The sequence below is a fragment of the Coffea arabica genome, chromosome 5e, assembly GCF_036785885.1.
Source record: "Coffea arabica cultivar ET-39 chromosome 5e, Coffea Arabica ET-39 HiFi, whole genome shotgun sequence".
Taxonomy (NCBI): Eukaryota; Viridiplantae; Streptophyta; class Magnoliopsida; order Gentianales; family Rubiaceae; genus Coffea; species Coffea arabica.
Window position 1 is genome coordinate 50,216,757 of NC_092318.1, and position 20,286 is coordinate 50,237,042.

At 35.7% G+C, this 20,286-nt stretch overlaps 2 protein-coding genes across 3 annotated transcripts; both read right to left on the reverse strand.

Moving 5' to 3' along the window:
• Window positions 1-441: 441 nt before the first annotated feature.
• Window positions 442-5,045, reverse strand: LOC140004042 (tyrosine--tRNA ligase 1, cytoplasmic-like). 2 transcript variants are annotated; one of them, XM_072049057.1, is made up of 11 exons: window positions 4,822-4,948; window positions 4,347-4,412; window positions 4,088-4,235; window positions 3,102-3,391; window positions 2,897-2,993; window positions 1,905-2,010; window positions 1,724-1,806; window positions 1,447-1,592; window positions 1,215-1,320; window positions 774-833; window positions 442-684 (listed from the first exon to the last, which is right to left on the reverse strand). In XM_072049057.1, the coding sequence occupies exons 3-11, from the start codon at window positions 4,232-4,234 to the stop codon at window positions 664-666; spliced, it is 1,056 nt and encodes a 351-aa protein (XP_071905158.1). In that variant the 5' UTR covers window position 4,235; window positions 4,347-4,412; window positions 4,822-4,948; the 3' UTR covers window positions 442-663. The 2 variants fall into 2 exon arrangements, with proteins under 2 accessions (XP_071905158.1, XP_071905157.1); XM_072049056.1 differs by lacking the exon at window positions 4,347-4,412 and having other exon boundaries at window positions 4,822-5,045.
• A 5,342-nt stretch (window positions 5,046-10,387) lies between these two features.
• Window positions 10,388-12,592, reverse strand: LOC113689983 (gibberellin 2-beta-dioxygenase 1-like). The gene is made up of 3 exons (XM_027207808.2): window positions 11,935-12,592; window positions 11,485-11,833; window positions 10,388-10,877 (listed from the first exon to the last, which is right to left on the reverse strand). The coding sequence occupies exons 1-3, from the start codon at window positions 12,336-12,338 to the stop codon at window positions 10,629-10,631; spliced, it is 1,002 nt and encodes a 333-aa protein (XP_027063609.1). The 5' UTR covers window positions 12,339-12,592; the 3' UTR covers window positions 10,388-10,628.
• Window positions 12,593-20,286: the final 7,694 nt, after the last annotated feature.

Here is a 20,286-nt window from a genome sequence, read left to right on the forward strand (position 1 = left end):
TGGTTAGTTTTCGGCTCGAATATAAATAAAAGTGAGAAACATTTGTGTTGTAGCCAATTATTACCAAAGACTAAACATCCTTCATAATATTCGAATACAATTTCCAAATTTTGGAGCGTAAACCTTTCTTTTGACGGATCCTCTATCTTTTCAAACAAAACATAAGCTAACATTAGCGTGTTTCTATCATTTGGCTAAGGTGTTCTTGGAAACAAAATGCCATAACATTTCTGAAGCGTTTTAGCAAGTCATAGTCATAGATCCCCTTGATTTGCCTTTTCCAGAGCTATATGGTATTATTGGACTCAGCAGAAGGCTTATCAACCATGTTTGGACTAATTTTACGTAGTCATTCGGGATTGAAGCTAAGCATTCGTGATGAATTACACAGCCCCAAAACCAAAAAAAAAAAAAAAAATTTGAATGAAAAACACCAAGAGATATAGAGAGAGCACTCGAATAATTCTAAAGTGCCTCGTATATTTGATTCAATTTAAATGTTCTTCAACAAAGTACATGATACAATATCCCGCATAGTTGCTAGCGAAGGATATTGGCAAAAATTCATCATAAACTGCTGCCCCAAAAAAGTGGCATGTTCAAACAGCTTCAGGTCGTCCACAGAAACACTGGTTTATCGTGCAAATTTTTCTCCACTCCACCTCATTTAGTGACCTTGTAACTCTGAGAAACCATAAAAGTCAAGCTTTAATTAATGAGGATATGCTGCTTAATATAAATCCTGCATTTATTTGAATTTCCAGGATCATTACCTTCACCCTTCTCAGTAGCTCTCTAGCGTTTGCGTCATTCTTAAAATGGTCACGAACGGGCTGCAAAGGTCATGCAATTAGAACAAGAGCAAATTAAAAATGAGAATAAAAACTTATAGGAGGAGAAAATCATGCTAAGTACTCTCATTCATTAGAATCTGGTTTACAAGTGTCACTACTCAAAAACAAGCTATATAGGAGTAGTTCCTTGGAATGGTGTAACATGATTAACCAGTTTGGAAGATGAAATTCTCACCTAATGAGCAAATTAAGTCAAGACGAACCAACAATATTCCCTTGCTTAATTTAATAAAAACAAGTCACCTTTGTGAAGGCCATGTCTCTACATTTTCCTATTGTCCTCTGTGTTTTTCTATCCTTGTACCATTTCTGATTTTGAAGTCAGTTTTCTTCAAATTCAAGGAAGTAAAAATTGTTTACCTGGAGTATTTTGTTCAACGATTTAGCTAGCGCAGGTTTGACATCACCTGGGTGCAGTTCACCACTTTCATAATCAACAGCTAATTCTTCAAAAGTCTTGTAGATCCTAGAAAAAAAAAAATTGACATAAAAAGTATTAAGTGATTTTGGAACTATTCTGAAGCCAACGCATCATATAAAGGTACATTTTATCTTAATTGACAGTAAGACTGTCAGAGTCGAAAGAACTTACTTGTCACCACCATTTTGAGGACTGCGCTCAACCTTGAACTCATTGAACCAAGGTAAGATTATATATTTTATGTACTCAAGACAAGGATTCCCTGCTGCAATTTGTGGAGGGCAGTATGCCTTTCTTATCTTGAGATTAACCTCCGCCTGTGATAATCAATATTAGCTATAATAAAGTAAAAGAAAAGGCATTAACCAATACCAAAAGTAAAAAGAAGATCAAGCACCTGACTCCATTCAATACCAAAAACACTATTACTAGCCCCACAGCATCATACCTCTTCATCCTCCATGTATATAGAAGAAGATGGGTCACTCTTTGACATCTTCTCCTGCCCCTGCTGTAGGCCAGGCAGCATGTCTACAATGTAAAAATTAGGCAAAAGCTAAGTTTAGTAGCATTAAAAATCAATAAAAAAAAGAAGGTTTTAACCGTAAAAGAACAGATTGAAAGCCTACGATGGGACAAAATGATAGGTTTATTTTTCCTCTTAATATCATCACAGTACTCCCTTGCGAGAACATTCACTTTGCGCTGATCCATGCCCAATTGACAGATGTCAGCCTGTAAAATTGAATCATCAAGCGTCACTAGATCATTTTTTTATACTCCACAATAACCAATCATTTTCAACATGCCTCAGAGTGAGTATTAGAATGATACAGATGCACATGGGCAGAGGACCATAATTCATTTGAAAATGAGAAAGGTTTCATGATGCTGAAAAGCTACATAATTTGCATATAAGAATTCCTCAATATTCTATCATAATCATTTTGCTATAATGAAAGCTTTTTCCCACCTTTCAGCAACACTTTTTTTTTTAAGGTTTTCAACAACACAATTGTTTGCTTAGCACATGCATAGTTCAGTTATATGATCTAAGCAGATAATACTGTAGGAGATGAAACTAACTATCGAACCATCTTTCCGGTGGTATTAAGGAAGGGGGTGCTCAGCAGTAACTTTCATCACTAACCACTAGAACCCTTGAGATACCCAGAGGCAAACTGATTGCAAAACCAAGGAAAACTATATCTGCGACAACTCCACAAACACATTATATTTATGTTCTCAGTCTGTTCGCTTAGGAACAATGCAGCGCCTAGCTAATGTAAAAGAAATAATGGTACGCCACAATCACAAAGACATGGAGGGACATGAGGTAAAACCTAATCAGATTGCCAACATGCAACAGAGTTGTACATTCTTAGTATGGTCAAACTTTAATAAAATTAGTATGCCTTAGATACGTAGCCACTATAAAATCTAAGCAAATCCACGTCTTCAGCTATTAGCATAACGAAGCATGACTAGAAGCCACTATATTGGTGCAAAAAGTGAATGTACTACTACTAAACTATTGAAGTCAACAGTAAAAATCCAAATAAATATGGAAGCCAATCCTACATATAGCTATTTCCATCACGTCTCTTATAAAGCAAGTCACCTTGAGGAAGAATATGTCTGCGCACTGCATGCAAGGGTAAAAAATTTGAGCAGCAGTCAATTCATCTTGCTCATTACGACCCATAATCTGGCAGCACCTAATAAATTGAAACAAAAACGAAAACCAAATACTGGATATTATACCAGTATCCATAGAGCAGTAACTCAGTGAACCAGATAAACGAGCAACTTTATAGACCTGCTACCTGACTATCCTGGGAAGCTTGTTCCTCCGTGCTATGTCCATTACCAAGGGCCAATACTCATTGGCTCTGGAATTTATTTCATCAGAGGACCACAAAAACTCTACCTGACCGCCTTCCAAATTCATCCCCACAGCTTTCCAAATCTCAATTAAGTATTCACCAACAACTTTGATTTTTTTCAAATCACCACCCATTTTGTTGTTTAACTGGGCAAACCAGTCTGCTATCCAAATTTTGACCTTGCAACCAGCAGAAGTCAGTTTGTTCACATTGATTGCCTTCATGACTCCCTGTTTAGCAATAAATTGAGAATAATCACCCACTTGTTATTAAGACATAATAAAGGCATCCAGACATGATAATTAACAAAACTTGGTTTTCTAATTCTTCATCTAATCTGGGAAGACCATGGATGTGAGCTGTGATGTTTTAAAACTCTTCTAAGATACTTATGAGGAATCCAAAATTATTTGGCATGATTTACTCCGACCCACTTATTTTAGCCAAAAAACACAAAGGCATGGAAGGAGAAAAGGAAAACCATACATAAAGTGCCAAAATAGTTTAACACAAACTAGAAGAACATAAAAGCAGACTGTAGTCCCTCAATTAGGAAGAAGATAACCTGTGAGAAACTTCACCTACATCCGGAACGCTTTACAAAACATACATTTCTCACATATAGTACTTGACTCAACTGCAAGTAAATTCTCAGAGCTAGAGGTCAGTTACCAGGTTTGAAAAAAACTAAGTACACATAAAGCTATCTGTACCATAATACATTCATTCTACATTTGTAACCAGAACAAAAGAGCAACCAACAGACAATCTAGCTGAGATTAAGTATGGCATGCTATAGACAAACTACATTAAGGTCATCAAATACTAATTAAATTGTCAAACAGATGATAAAATAACATTTTTTTCCCTTCTTTAATTTTTTAGCAAGTAAAGGAACAGATGTAACTAGTATCCAAATTCCACACCTGAGCGATGTGCATTCTGCCAGATGGCTCAAAACCATCATAGCAAACAGGCTGGGGCTTCTTCTCCAAAAGGTTCAACAGTTCATCCTCTTGAATACACTCTTCCCCCACACTCCTGACAATCCTGAACCTCTCCTCTAAGCTCATCCTGTACGCAACATTTTTTGGCAATAAGGATTGAGAACTGAATTTGCAGAAGTCAAAACATACTTGAAAAAGAATTCAAAACCAGCTCATCAATCAAGACAAGTCGAATTACCAAAGCACCACCGCACATTTTCTGGGTTTTGTATGTGCTTGCACGTGTATCTACAAAACCAACTTCCTGATAACCAATTGAATTCATCTCACATGGAAATCCATCACTTTAATATCACATAAGTCATCCCAAAAAAAAGTGTTGAACTTGAAAACACAGAAACACATATGTATCATCTATCAACTCAGGAAAAAGCAAAAAAAAAAAAAAAAAAAAGAGCATATACTCAGAGCAGCAAAGAGCAGCTTCCTCCACCCATACCAAATTACCAATTTACACTTTACCTTGAGTACATGCAAAAGCTTCTAGAAAAACAGAAAGAGCAGATAGTTGCAACAACTCGTAAGAACGTCCGATAGAAACTACATTCCAATTCATTTACAAACAATTAATCCACATTCACATGTCTTAGGAAAAAGCTAAATGAAAAAACAAAATCAAACTTGTAAAACGATTAGAATGAGAGAGGACTTACTGTGAGGAGGAGGTTTGGGGAGGGGGCGGAGAGGAAACCGAGAGAGACGCCACGGATTCCGACGGAGGAATGGCAGTTTCGTCCATTCCGATTCGATTGGACAAACTTTCTGTAAAATCTTCAGCTGCAGACTATTGGTTGGCTGCAGGGAGGAAATTAGGGTTTTCAGAGGACGAATGTGGAAATAGAACAGAAGTCGATGGCTTTTTTGGAGAAGAAGACTCGTGGACTCATACCCCCTTTTCTTTTTGGACTTTATCTTTGGATCTAGCTTCTGGGCCTATGGACAACTACTTATGAAGTACCGAGAATTACCATTACATGGGCTTACATCTTTTTAAATTTTAATACATGTTCTTCTTTTGTAGGCACAGGCAGGTGCTAAGATATGAGAAAATTAAGGAAAGGTAGATAAAAACAAATTGACAAAATAAAAGTGTCTTTAATTCTTAACTTTAAGTAGAGTTAAGTTTGTACTTAGGAAATACAACTACACATAATTTTAATCCAAGAAAAAAAACTATGCATGCTGTTTTGTAAAGACTGCTATTTTATCAAAGCAAATTTTAGTGAAGTAGCATATTACATTTTTATTTCGGAAAAATGTTAATGACACTTCTTTTGACTTTTTTTTTTACTTGTACGACAGGAAAAGTATACCCTTTACTCTTTATTTTAATTATAATTGGTTAAAAAGGAATAGTTGCAAATTCAATGAAGGATACAGAATTTCTTTCCAAATTCACATGATCAAACGGTCAAAAAGAGTGCATGATTTCAACATACATAAATCAGGATTTTGAACTGCATTCCTTAGTATTGTTCTTTCATTTCAGTAGGAGTAGTATTCTTTCGATTTCTTATAATTTTTTTCCATGGAAACATGTACTTAGCACTTTTGCATTGGTACCACCTTTCTCGGCCGTGGGAGTTTTCCCGTTGACTTGCTAATTAGAACGAGGAGGAATCCATGGGTTCCCATATCTTACCGTTAGATCAGATGAGTACATTATACACTCGTATGGATCTAGAGAAATCCAACTGTATTAAACAGACAGAGCAGTTGTGCCAGTTTTCTTTATTATTTCGTTTTCTATTCTAATTAAATATTTGAGGAGTTTCTTACTAGTCAAATAGTTTTCCAGTCTAGTTGTTTTCTATTACTTTTGCATTTCTAGTGGTAGTTCTCCCTATAAATAAGTTTATTAGGGTTATTATAATCATTCAATTCTTGACAATATTATTTATTTTAACACTTGCTGCGTTATTTGGGTTATATACCTTGTCCCTTTGAGCTCACCTTGGTTAAGATTCTTGAATCTTGTTTTCTCTGGGGACTTGATCGCTTATTGCCCTCATTCATCTGCTCTGGATAGAAAACCTCTCAGGTATTCTTGAAGCAAGGAGCAAGGGGGTAAGCCGCAGGAGAAGAAAACCTAGAAAGTGAAATCTCACAAATGAAATGGCGAAGGCTATTATCATCCACTAATTTTGCCACCAACTTTTCAGTTCCAGGTGTCTGTATAACATTTAATTCATCCAGAATCTTAGAATAAGACCGTGCCCCATACATCCCAACACTTTTTACCCAAGTTGGGACCATTTAATGTTTGTTCCGCATTCATATCAACGCAGGGTCGTAGACTTGATGGGAAATGATTCGAGCCCATGCCTGTGGTTCCTGCAACACTAGCTTCAACCCTCCTCCCACCCTACAATTCGATCCTGTTTTCTTTTCCCCTAACTCAGAACACTACTGATTCAGACCATCCGTGATAGTTTACTACTGTTCACTACTATTCCAAAGCAATCACATCAATCTTTTATATATTTCTTGTAACAGGACATTTCTTTCACCAATTATTAGCAATTCCGAGCCAGGTTCAGTAAACTTCCATTAGGCCTTTAAATGTATGATTTTCGGTGACGATTAGATCAACGGCACTGGACATCACAAATTCTAATCCCATAAAAAAAAAAGAAAAAGAAAAACCTCGTGCCGATGAACTATTAACAGGGATAAGAGTTAATCTTGCTCAAATCTGACAATGTAGCTGAATATGGAGGCAATGTTGGTTAGAATATATACATCCTCAAAATAAAAGGGTTGGTTGTGGTTGATGTCCGGGGATATTTGCTTCCTGCCATCCCAACACATGCTTGATCTTTAACCACAGCAGGGAGGACAGATTGGCACCTAACTCCAGGCTGGAAACAAGGCCGACAATTGTAGCAGTGACTACCCATGAGAGGACGTTACGCTTCTCCCTTTAAAATCTAAACACTGTTAGTTGATATTGTGTTTGTGGTCTGGCCTTCAGTTCGGAAATCTCAACGTACAGCGCCATCGTCCTGGAGCCAACCTCATTTACTTTTTGGTACTGCTGCTCAATTTCTTGCTTTTTTTTTCGCAGCATCAGAGGTCTGTTTTGAACAATTTGTCAAAAGGGTTCTCATTCTTCCTTCCGTTTTCCTTGTGCATTTGTTACTTAGTGACCTGTATAGTATTACAAAAAGAAGATGCATAAACAATTGAAAGCACAAGTGATAAAGACACGAAATTTCCGTTAATGCATTTATATTCTGGGATTGGTTTCTACTTTTGTCCTCTTCAACCTCCATTTATGCATGGCCATCTCCATTCTGTGAAGCAAGAGAAGTTAACTTCTTTGTTTGGGAGTCGGGAGAAACAAGAGCATAAAGTGTAAAAAGCTGCTGAAATTGCGAGAGAACTCAATTGGGTCAAGAGGAATTAAAAGGAAAAAAAAAAAAAAAAACCCCCCGCTTTAACCATACACCTTTTAAACTTTTTAGTGTTGGTACAGAAGCTTGAACTTCTAAGTAAGTTGCAGCCAAGACAACTTAGGAGTGAGCAACTAATTGAACTTATGTTTGAACTAGATCGAGTGTTCAAGTGTAGTTGACCAAATTATGATCCAACTAGCATTCCAGAAGCAGTAAAAACGAAGTGGGATATTGTCGCTGACAGATCAATGTGGGAGGAGTAGTAGCTGCAGCAGGTTGGCCCATTGGTCCGCTTTCTTCGAAGTCCTGACTCCTGACTTAACTAGAGCCTTAAAGCCAGTTCACCATCCCAGAAAGCCTGTGACCAGTCACCAGTGGGACTTCTCGCTGGGGACTGACTGACTCACTGACTGAGACTCTCTGCTCTCCTACCAGAAACTAGATAGGAATGAATAGTAGCAGAAGTTCATCTTGAATTCCACTACTACTATATTTATTATTAATAAAATAATTTTTATTGCTCAATTAACTTCCTTTTAGTATACTACTAGCATGTATAACTAACTTCCTTTAGTTTCACAAACTTGTATCAAAATGGAACAAGTAAGAATAGATACACTATTCCAGATGTGTCACTTAAGAATTTGCCATGACAGTATACCCCAGTCAATTTGTTTTCAATCTTTTTTATTTCATTTGATTCTCGTATTGGATTAACTTCACTTTGCACTCTTCAATTATATTTGAATTCTGGTTTTGGTCCATACATAAATTTTGAAGTGAAACGCTTTAGTCTCTGAAGTACTATAAATTATATCCTATTTAAGTAAATATATGTTTCACTGAAATATATAATCTATCCCACTAAAATATAAATTAATCCATTCTACTTTAGTTTCTAAAGTTGAAATTTATCCCACTTAGTTAAGGATAAAATTTGTTTCACTTTCATCTATAATCCTAATTAATTAAAGGGATAATATCAAAAACCTCCTCTGAGATTTCCCTTAATATCACCTGGCACCCTTAAGATTTTAAAAATATCACTTACCTTCCTTACTTTTGTTATTTGTGTAACAAAATTTTCAAAAATCCTAAATTACCCTTCTACTTGCTAAATAAAAATGCTCCTAAATCACTTTATTTACTTCAAGAAAACCATCATTTAAAAAATAATTTATAGTAGTGCTACCACATTAACATTATAATGCTATAGTCCATAAAAATATAGATTTGAAAAATAAAAAAGATATTTGCAAAGAAATACAGTTGACTAATTTAACTCTACGTGCTCAAAATCGATTTCTTATGAACTTTATCTTTTTCTCCAACTTCTTTCTCAATTCGTGCCTAAACTTTGAAATTGTACTAATCATTATAAAAAAATAACTTAAAATAAACAAATAAATCATACCCCATCTATCACAATTATAAAAAGTAAAAGATGTCAAAATTCAATTTATTATAATTTACAAATAGAAAATTGCATAGTCGTCTAAGAAATGAGTAAAAGAGGATATTGGAGAAAAGGAAAAAGGAAGAGAGTAACTTTTGTTTCCTTTTTTTAAAAATTTTTAGTTCCATTTATCTGATATATGAATTTTGTTTCAAGTGAAGGTTAATATATAGTCTTTTTGTAATTACTATGAGAGATAAGTAATACTTTTGAGACCTTAGAAATATCAGGTGATATTAGGAGAAACCTCAAGAGAGGTAGGTGCTATTATCCCTTAATTAAATGGGATAAATTATACATCGTAGATATTAAAAGTGCTCCGCTCTGTACTTCAGAAATTACGGTGGAAATCAGAGCATAGTTAAAAGATGTAAAGTGGAATTAACCCTCCTTGCGTTGGTACGATTGGATAAGATCATTTTTTATGTCACCGTGTTTTTTTCTTGGGAAGGGGTCGCACGTAATGAAGAGCACAGCACACTGAAAACTGAATGATGGAACCTTAAGCTAGGTCTCTAGAATCGAAGTAGTACTTTGTTGACTAGGTTACAACTATGGGCTATCCTCCTAAGTAGTAACTAAAACCAAGAAAATCATTAATTGTTAGTTTGTTATTTTCCATGTGGGATAAACATTGGATCCGTTTTTGACAATTCATCTATGCTATAGCTTTCGAGACATGTAGGAACGAACTCTTTAATTTTGTAATGACAGCATTATAGCGCTAATAGTAATGTATAGGCAAGGCCTTAGCTAGCTTAGATTTGCCATCCAAGAAACAAAAGGATAGGAATGACCACCAAAGCAATTTACTGCTACTACTATTAGTACTAATTGATTTTTCACCTCAAAGGTGAGAAAATTGAATCAGCTTCCATCCATCAAGAACAGTGGTAGGAATACTGGGTCATGGGTATATAATTAGACCCCTTAATCCAAATGGTTTGCATTTGGCTTTGAGATTAAATTGTATCAAGAAGTTCCTTCAAAAAATACATATATATTATTGTATCTAGAAGGCAAATAACTGATAGGAAATGGTGCCCCCTCTGCTGCTGTGTTTGGCCTCTCCGATTATGACTAGCCAGTTGACATAAGCTTAAAAGTATCCAATTTGCATTCTTGTATGACTGGCCACAAGATTGAGGATGTACACTCATCCTTTCTTTAAAATTGGAGTTGTCACTGTTGTCGCCAATTATAATAATGTCCTGCTGTCCTGTGATTTTATTAGATGTTCTGGAAAAAAAAAATACTTTTCCTTGTGTGCTCAGTTTATCGTTCAATGAATATTTTAGTTTCTGCTATCCCTTTTGATAGTGACAACGATTGAATAATAGGCGGTTGACAATGAGGCTGCGATGATGACGATATTGAACAATGTATATTAACAAAAATGCGGGTAGTTACATGGAGTGTGAGGAAAACAAAATGATAAAATAGAAGGGAATGAAGATACAAACAGTTTTCCATCCATGGGAAATTCAACCAAGCTCTCCTACATGCTACACATACATTCATATATATATATATATATATATGAGTTCTTGATTTGCCCATTTTTCCTAGCAAAAGGCAGTAGGGACTAATTAAAACAGGAGGGGCATTATGAGGCTGCAATTTTCTCAAAGAGACCAAGTCTATTATCAGCCAATCTTGACTTGTAAGCAGACTTTTTGTACTCAAACCATGTAAACTCTTTGTACAAGCTGTCTTCGCCTTCCATAAGTGAAGGCAAAGGAGCTATCTTCTCACTCAAAGGTGGTCCTCCGAAATAAATCATTGAGACCCTTGATTTGGAACTGTTGGCCAATACTCTATGCCTCACACTTTTAAACCTCCCATTTGTCAAAACCTGCAAAAAAAAAACCCCACCATAGCATTAAAAAGGGCACCAAAACAATCGCCATTAGAACAAGATTCCAAGATTGGCATATCCATTTCGCAAAATAAGGACTGGTAGTTACAAAAGTGGTAGTAAAAGAAGAAGAAGAAGAAGAAAGAGAAAAAAGGGGTTTTATTCAAAAGACTAAAAGTCTTCAGTCTTAAAAAGTAAATTGTTCTGATTAAGAAAGTTTCTTAATGGTCATCGAGAAAGTAAGTAAAACCATGAGAATTTTCTTATCCCGCACGCAGCACTTAGCTGAAAGTGACATGGAAAGCATTTGATGTTAAAGGCATCCACGAAGATTCGTTTAATCTATTTTAGTCAAAACCGCATGTTTTGCGGAAGTCTACAGCAACAAAATGCATACGCGGAAGAGAGAACCATCTGGCTTAAAAATGAAAAAAGGTGTAGTCAAGAAGAAAAACTCAATCCCAATTTTTCAACAACTGAATCGCTAACTCATCTTGAAAAGCAAATGATACCTGTTAGGAAGACCATTAATTTCCTACATGGCACGTGCAAAACAGACAGAAATATCTTTGCAATATCACAACAGTGAAATTCACACTAGTACCTGCATTGAGTCACCAACGTTGATAAAGAAGGAATTTTGATCAGGTGGAACTGAAATCCAACTTCCATCCTTCAATGCGATTTGAAGGCCAGAAGTGTTGTTGGATCGCAAAACAGATATGATTTGTGGGTCAGTGTGTTCTCCAAATCCAATTAAATTCCTGCCATGCAGTTCTTGAAGGTCAGGGCAGGGTGGGTAGTGATTTAGCCTGAAAACAGAGTCACTCTGTTCATCCATCAACAGCTTGCTGAACACAGTCTTTGGCTGAATATTCAACCCTTCAGCCAATTGTTCAAGAATTGAACAGGCCATTTTCTTCACTGCCGATATATAATCATTTACAGCACCCCTGCAACAACAACAACAACAACAACAAATTCTCATTAGAACAGAAGGTAACAGAACCCGAGAAATATTGACATATACGTATCTGCTTTGAACACAACTTACTGAAACTTCTCTGGGGTGACGCCAAAAACTGATTCGAACTTTTGGTAATTGAATCCAGGGTTGGTCGTTAAGAGGATGTATTCAACCCAACCCACGTCGCCATTTGGTCCAATCATCTTGTTACCATAGCCGAAAGGGTCAGGGGGCCCCGCTTTTTCCTTCTCAGACAGGGGCAAAGAGAAGAACTTGATGGCTTCAGACTCAAGTTTGGATATGAATTCAGTGGGAACACCATGATTGATGACTTTAAAGAATCCAAATTCTTCGCACGCCTTCACAAGAAGGTGCTTGGAGTCCGGTTTTGAGAGGTCTATCAATGGAATCCCAGGGAATAATGTGGTAGCTTTACACGAGTTCTTGACTAAGCTGAACTGTTCCATTGCTTGTGTAGGCAATACCACCATTTTCTTTCTTTATATTTTGCTTTCTTTGGTTTGCTTGTGGGGGAGGGTAGGGGGCGAGGGGGTGGGGTGATATATAAGAGATGGAAGTATAGAAGAAAGCAAGGCACCGTGGACAATGAACTGGGAAAACTAGAGATTGGCTTTGTGTGATATGATCAATGAGACTTGTGCCGTTGCAGTTGGGGAAGGGCCAAGGAGGGATGAGCTGTGCCTGTGTGTTGAGGGGGGCTGAGTATGAGCTAAGGCAAATGAACACATGGCTTCAAGCTGATGCTGGTCTATTTATAGTGGTTTTTATTCAACCTTAAGACGGGAGAGAGAGAGAATGAGAGTCGAAGATTTCAGCACTATTTAAATGTTCTGTGGAATTTTCTCTCTCTTTCATACTATCGAATAGAATTACACAGGTGTAAACAGTCCAATCAACGCCCACAAACTCAAAATTATTGCGTACAATTTATGTTACAAAATCTATAAAGACCTAAGCTCAAAATTATTGCGTACAATTTATGTTGCAAAATCTAGAAGACCTAAGCTCATTTGGTGCCAATGATGTCACGTACTTAACTCAATTGATAGGGATATTAGTCAAGTAATCATTTTTATGTTTCTGATTCGATTTTGAAACCCTTTTTTTTTCTCTCCTCCTTCTCCTGCTCCTCCTCTCTGCCGATTGAAAGGTTTGAAGTTTCCGTTAAATTAAAAATAAATGAATAAATAAATGCAAAAGATTATATGTTACAGAGTGTAAACATGCACATACTTTTGATGGAAAACGTGACACAATCACTGAATATGAGGCACATTAATGGATGAAAGTGAAATATAACACAGTTCTTTTCCTTCATCTACATAGTGAAAAACGTGATACAAGAAGGCATCTGATTAGATCACATCAACAGTTACTAATCTAAAGTTTTTTTTTTTGGCCTTGGATCTTTTGATATATTGTGTATTAAGAGAAGAATGGGTAAAATCTAAACTTAACTACACTATAGTCTTCTTGCTTTCACACGTGATTAACAATCAGTGAACAAATGAAATTTCTGCGAAACTGAAGTTGAATCATGCTTGACAGTTCTAAAACTTGACTAGGGAAATTCTAGTAAGCATTGAAAACTTTGGAAGTGGCTAGATTAGCCCAAGCAAAGTCATTGGGTGCCAAGAAACCCACTTATTTACCTTTGGTTGCTCTTGGTCAAAGTTTAATGAAGTTTCCTGAACAAAAAAAGTTCATTAGTTTCTTGAAAAGGAGTATTTATTTATATTAGCAGTAGTGAGTTGCAACTGTCCCCCACCCTCTCCCCCCAAAAAACAGAATGAAATGACAAATTCCACTACTTAGTGTAAATAAGATCGAAATTATGAGGGTTCTGTTTCAGCATGAACATTTGATTTCAGAAACTTGTTCTGTGATTCGAAATCTTTTCTTTTTGGATCAAAACACATTTGGGAAGTCTTTTTGGAAAAAGGAAAGTTCATTAATCTCTTGGAAGGAGGAGCATTGATGCCAAAAGTAGTAGTGAGCTGCACCTGTCCTCCACCCTCTTCCCCCCCCCCAAAAAAAAAAAAAAGGAAATGACAAATTCCCCCAGTCAGGGAAATGAGATCGAAATTATGAGGCTTCTGTTTCAGCAAGAACAATTGGTTTCAGAAACTTGTTCATTGATTCCAAATCTTCTCTTTTTGGATCAAAACAAATCTGGGCAGATAGGAAAAAGTCAATGGCCAGATTGAGTATGTCAATTTTTTCCCCTTAAAAGTTAAAAGCTGGCTTGATCATTTTCACCAATCAATCGTACTGGACTCTGAATGCAATGATTCCAAGCATGCTGCTTTCATGACTCTCTTTTTATCTATACAGAAAATCCTAACGCTATTTAGTGTATGTTCTCTTTGATCTGATGAAATATACAGCTAGCTAGTTGTTGATATACCAATGAGGTACGGGTGCCTATGGTCCGGACATTTTAAGTTCGAAAATTTTCAATTATTCCTTGTCCAGCAGAAACCTGAAATCTTTTTGTGGAAATGTAGGATGTGTTTGAATATGCCATTATTTGAAAAAAGAAATTATTTAACTGCATTGTATATATAAAAAAAAAACTGCATTATGAACACATTTTTTAATCACTTTTTTAACTACGTGATTTCTAATTCTGGGATTCATTTCCTTTTTTCTTCTTTCTTTTTTGGTTTAATACTTGAAAAGGTTTTTGAAAAAAAAAAAGAAACTATATAATGTAGAGAAGATGCACATTCGAGATCACTAATCTACAGACAGACATTTATTCGAATCTAAGTTAAAGGATGAGCATTGTTGCAATGCAATACTTCCAACATTTTGTTCATAACACTTGTGCAAAAGCAACGAGCGAGTAAAGACTACACCAACGGCATGCCAATTTTTCTCCTAATTAATTAATTGGGGGGAAGGGAGGGTTAATTAAATCAAATCAACAGCATGGTACAAATTCAATAATTACGTAGGCGTGTCTTGAGATTGCTTGCTCTTTTTGTTGAATGTGTCCTAAAATTGCTTGGATTATATGATGATCATGAAGTCATCTAATTATGGATTTGCTGTGGAAGAAGCTGTGTTGGCTAGTCAGCGGGGGGTAATCAAGTTTAGATAGTTCTCTTGTTCGAGTAACCGACCATGTGGTGTGGGGCTTCATTACTCTTGCACATAATTAAGTACTCTGTACATCGACTTATTGAGGCCCCCATGGCCATGGATCGAGAACTTTATAGGGCGGGAACATTTCTCATCTCTCCAAAATTGATTTTCTTTCATTGCCTGATTATTTCATCAAGTGTTAGAAACCAAGTACAAGTACTAGTATAATTGAAGAAAGATGGGGTACATAATTCGATGTAACCAAGAATTTCATGTACAGTTCTTAAATATCCCCACCACCTTCAACTGCGAAAACAAGCCCTCGAAAACAGCTAATTACTTCTTGGATTCATGGACAGATGCCAGAGGAATCACTAGACGTCTTTCTGTTCCTCTATGGGAGAACCCTATCAAACATATACATATGTTTGTGCATTTGTTCATCAAAAGGGAAGTAATGCATTGCTTTTCCAAGTTACATGCATGAAAAAGTACCAACATTTCCAGTTGTACCACTGTCATCTCTTCTCAAATTGAATAATCGGCAGTATAAACCAACATCATCCACTGCATTAAAATTCCTCTTAATCATTAAAATTTTCTATCCCCGGCCGCATAATCCCCGACAAATCACACCTGAATTCATGCTACGTACTTGTGTTTAAGCAGGTATTTAAATGCTGGTTGGTTCCAACTTCCTCTGATTTTCCCTTTTTTGTATTCTCCTCTTGTTCCATATTCTTCTTTTGTTCCATGGATCAAAGCATAATTTATATAATCCTCCCGTTTTTTTTTTTTTCTTTTTTTCTGTCCCAATTTCAATACTAAGTAGTAAATATTTTCTGATGGAGGCAGCCACACTGAAAATCAGGAGTTGTCTAAATCATGGCTGACTAGACAGTCAGTCAGCCACCCTTTTCAGCCATGGCTGCTGCAGTGGGACCCTTTACACCCCATGTTTCTAAAATCCTTAAAAGACTTTTTTTTTTTCTTGAAACACCAAAAATTAATATTATTACTACTTCAATATTTATTCCATTCAAGGCTCAAGCATTCAACCTTCATCCCTTTTTTTTTTCTTTTTTTCTTTTTGGGTTTTCTTGGCAAATTCTATTCTTTTCTTTTCTTATAGTGGTATGATGATTCTATTCTGCCTTGCCAGTTTTTCCTTTCCCATTCATTTATTTATGCTGCTGATGACAGTTCAGGAATTTCTGGATTCTGTTGGTGGCATCAACACACGTGTTGAAAACTAGCCTCCCCTTCCATACTTTACCTGTCGACGCGTGTATGGTTGGGGACAACATAGGCCTCATCCCTGTGACGTGGCCTGATGTTATTCGTAGCTTTTTCCCATGTCTGATATTGCACACAAGTCACGTACAATGTCAGAAAATTATTGTTGACAAAATATGGTAGGTAGGGAAAAAAATATATGTCCAGTTACATCAAAAGTTTTGATGCAATAATAACAATAATGTACTAAGTCTCATGTAAGGAATTTGTCATAAAACACTTTGATCTAAATACGTGGTTGTGTTTGGATTGCATTTTCCGTCATTTTTCATGGAAAAATTACTGTAGCGATTTGATATATGTGAGGAAAAAAGGTGATAGGGAAATGTAATCACGAAAAACGACAATTGGGAGTGTTTGGATACAAAATTTATCCCAAATAATATTTCGCTTGCATCATAAACACATTTTCCAACCCACCTTTTTATATTCCCAATCACCTTTTTATCTCATATACATCACATCACAAAAAGTGTTACAGTAATTATTCCAAATAATATTTCAAATAATACCCTATCCAAACAATTAATATTTTCCGACGGAAACAAGCAATCCAAACAAGACCTAATTGGGTGTCGAATGGAATGACATAATCTTCAAATTGGTCATCAAGCAAAATTATTATGTTAATCATACATGCACTTGGTGTGTATAATTTCAAAAAATAATTTTTTTTTTATGAAAAGAGATAAAGGTTGAATAACACAATAAGTTGTCAAATACAAATAATTTAGGAGCTAAAATAAGATTTCAGAGATTTAGGCTTTGTTTGGATTGCATTTTTTTTGGACCTTTTATAGAAAAATTAATGTAATAATTTGATATTTATGAAATAAAAAAATAATTAAAAAATATGTTCACAAAAAATATAATTACAATCCAAACACACCAGTGTTCTAGATTCGCATCACGTCTCTCCCTTCTCTTCCCTGCTATATTTTTAAAAAAAAAAACACACACACACACACACATGAAAGAGGTTGTTAAATGTGGATGAGGACATCAAGGGAGGTTATTAGTTGACGGATGGTACGTAGTCTTAGGATGCCATGTGTAACATGAGGTTGACAAAATTATTAGAAAATGAAAATGTATTATTACATCATCCACCCAAAAAGGAAAAGCCATCAAAATTTGGCTCTTGATTTATTATATATATATATATATATATATATTCTTTTCTTGGGAAACTGCTAACTCTCAGCTGTGCTTTAGTTTAGAGCTTCGAATACAAGGCGTTTATGTAAAGATTCCACAGTTAAAGTATTCGAAGTGTGTAAAGCAGATGGTCATGAAAATAACAAATAATGGTCTTTATTCAAAAAAAAAAAAAAAGAAGAAGAAGAAGAAATGGTGGGAGGATCTTTCTGAAATCTAACATAAGAGCAAAAGCCCACACCATTCTCGCCGAAATTGAGAGAAAATTCGAAACTTGCGTTCGAGCCTCACCAAGAAAAAGAGGATGTCCGTTCGACTCATTCTGAAAATGATTGACAGGTTAATGGCATAAGAGTCGCTTTTGGTCCCAATTCAGAATTGGTTCAATAATTGGCCTCTTTTCCGAATACACGGAATAAGTGTGTTTGGATAGCAATTTTTTTTTTCTCAATAGTATTATTTTACTTGCATCACAGTTATAATTTTCAATTAAATTTTTATCTTCTTAATAATCTTTTTATCTCGCATACATAAACGTATTCAGTAATTATTCTAAATAGTATTTTAAATAATCTTCTTTCTAAACACACTCTGTTCCAATAATTTTTTTATCTCCCATACATCACATCGTAAAATATATTACAACAATTATTTCAAATAATCTCCTGCCCTACAATTTGTTCCCACATTTTAGGGGAAGAATGTGCCATCAACAGTAGTTGTTCCTAGTGCAGTGAAAGCAACATGACGGGTGCCCAACTAAGCTTTAGCTCTTTGAAGGACTAAGCATCAACAGATGGCAGAAATAGCCTCTAAAGAGGGACCTATCGCAAGATCTCTTATGCTTTTGCGTTCATGCACGGTATCATCAACAATAATTTTACATTACAACTTTGGATCGTACAAATAGCATCAAGATTTTTGTTCTTTTGATGTGATTTCTGAGTTGAGTGCTCACGTCCAAGGTCACCAAATTGAAATTTACTTTTTATCAAACAGGAGAAAAAATTTTTAAAAAAAAGTCACCAAATTGAAGTAGCGTCTCAGAATTCTTCTAAAAGCAGGTGTGTCATCATTTCTTGATTTTACCACAGGGGGATGGGGTGTAGTATTATTGGGAAGATCTTCAAGCAAGGACTAAAGGATTTCTGAGCGAATGAAATGATCAATCGTACATATCTTTAGGCAATGGGGTGTTAACTTTAGGGCACATCCATACTTGTGGATTGACCATGTTGCATTTTACTAGTCATTAGTGAACTCTTTTAATTGCATGAGTGAAGATCAAGATATTGAAATTTTAGCTTAAAACAAGTGCTTCACGTGTTGAAACTCAACTAGGGTTTGCCTTCTCACTTCTCATGGGAGTAGAATCACAAAATTTTCAATTAGATTCAATGCACATTTTGCTATCTAGAGATGTATAAGTTGAATATGCATTATTTTGAAATTGCATATATGTATGGGGTACAAACTGTAAAAGCATGTATCCTTCGTCGAAAGCGTTCTAGTCATTACAAAGTAGTATTGCTAAAAGTGCTTGAGAAACATACAGTGGAAAACACAGCCCTTTTTTTTTGCCTCTTTTTTTTTCCAAGAAAACATAGTGGAAACTGGAAAACACAGCTGATTTGAGACGCCACTTGTGAGTAATAGCATGATTTGACGGACACTAAGCAATCTTTTGCTAGTGCACGACGCAAAGTATAAGTACGTTTATTCTCCGCAGGTAAGTCAATAGTTAGGCATATCTTTCACACAAGTGGAAAAAGAAATTTGTCTAAGTGGTGCCTTCAGGCGTTAATTTTGTTTTAAAAAAAAAATTGGCACAGTATTTAAATGCAGTGGTTCTATCACAGCCCGTTTGAGGTTGCAATACGTTTACCAAAAAAAAAAAGTGCTTTTAATCAGTAAAAGTACATTTATGGTATTTGATAATTAATTTTTCATAATTTAAGTAGCCCAAGTTTTTGTAATTAAAAGCACGCTTGTTATAAGTGCTTGTGTCAGAAGTGGTTCTTTATAAGTCATTGCAGCGTCAAATGGAGTCTGAAACTGACTCATCTACGATTACGTACCCACAATAATGTGAAAGCGTACGTGTAATTAAATGTTAATCAAGTTGCGAATCCATCGCGTAGTCGTACCCACAATAATGTGAAAGTGTACGTGTAATTAAATGTAAATCAAGTTTGCGAATCCATCATATACCCGTTAGAAAAATTCAAAGTAAAAGGAATGGAAAAAGAAAGAGACTATACCATCACAATCTTAATCTGATGATGACTGGAAAGACTATATAGCTCGTCGAATGACACAAATCTTACGACTAATTTATTGGACGTCTTTATATATTCATAAGAGAGACAGTCAAATAAACTTTCTTCCTTCTTGCTTTATTGTTTAGTTAATCACAACCAACTCATCGTGAAAATGACAACCTGCATTTCTTTTTCTTTTTTGTTTCTAGAAGTGGGACTTTCCCTTTCTAATTTTCGGTGCTGATCGGAAATAGAACAAATATCAACCAACCCATCGTCCCCATTAATTTTTTTTTTCCTGATCAGATAACGATGCAATACACTAGGAAAAAAATATACACTAGTAAGAGATTTGGCATCCAGAAATGAGAATGAAATATGAATCCCAAGACTTTCGAATTTATTCCCACTCAGGACCACAGAACAATCTCTCGATTTTCAAAGGCTAGTGTGTGAAATTGGATTGAGTCAAGCTGAGGGTTGAATTTTAGTTAATCAAAGTTGCTGTATTTTCCATTTTCCACCCCACCAAAGCCAATTCAAAGGGTCAAGAAAAATCTTGGACCAAAAATGGGACATAATTAATATACATGAGCTGCTCACAACCGCACGT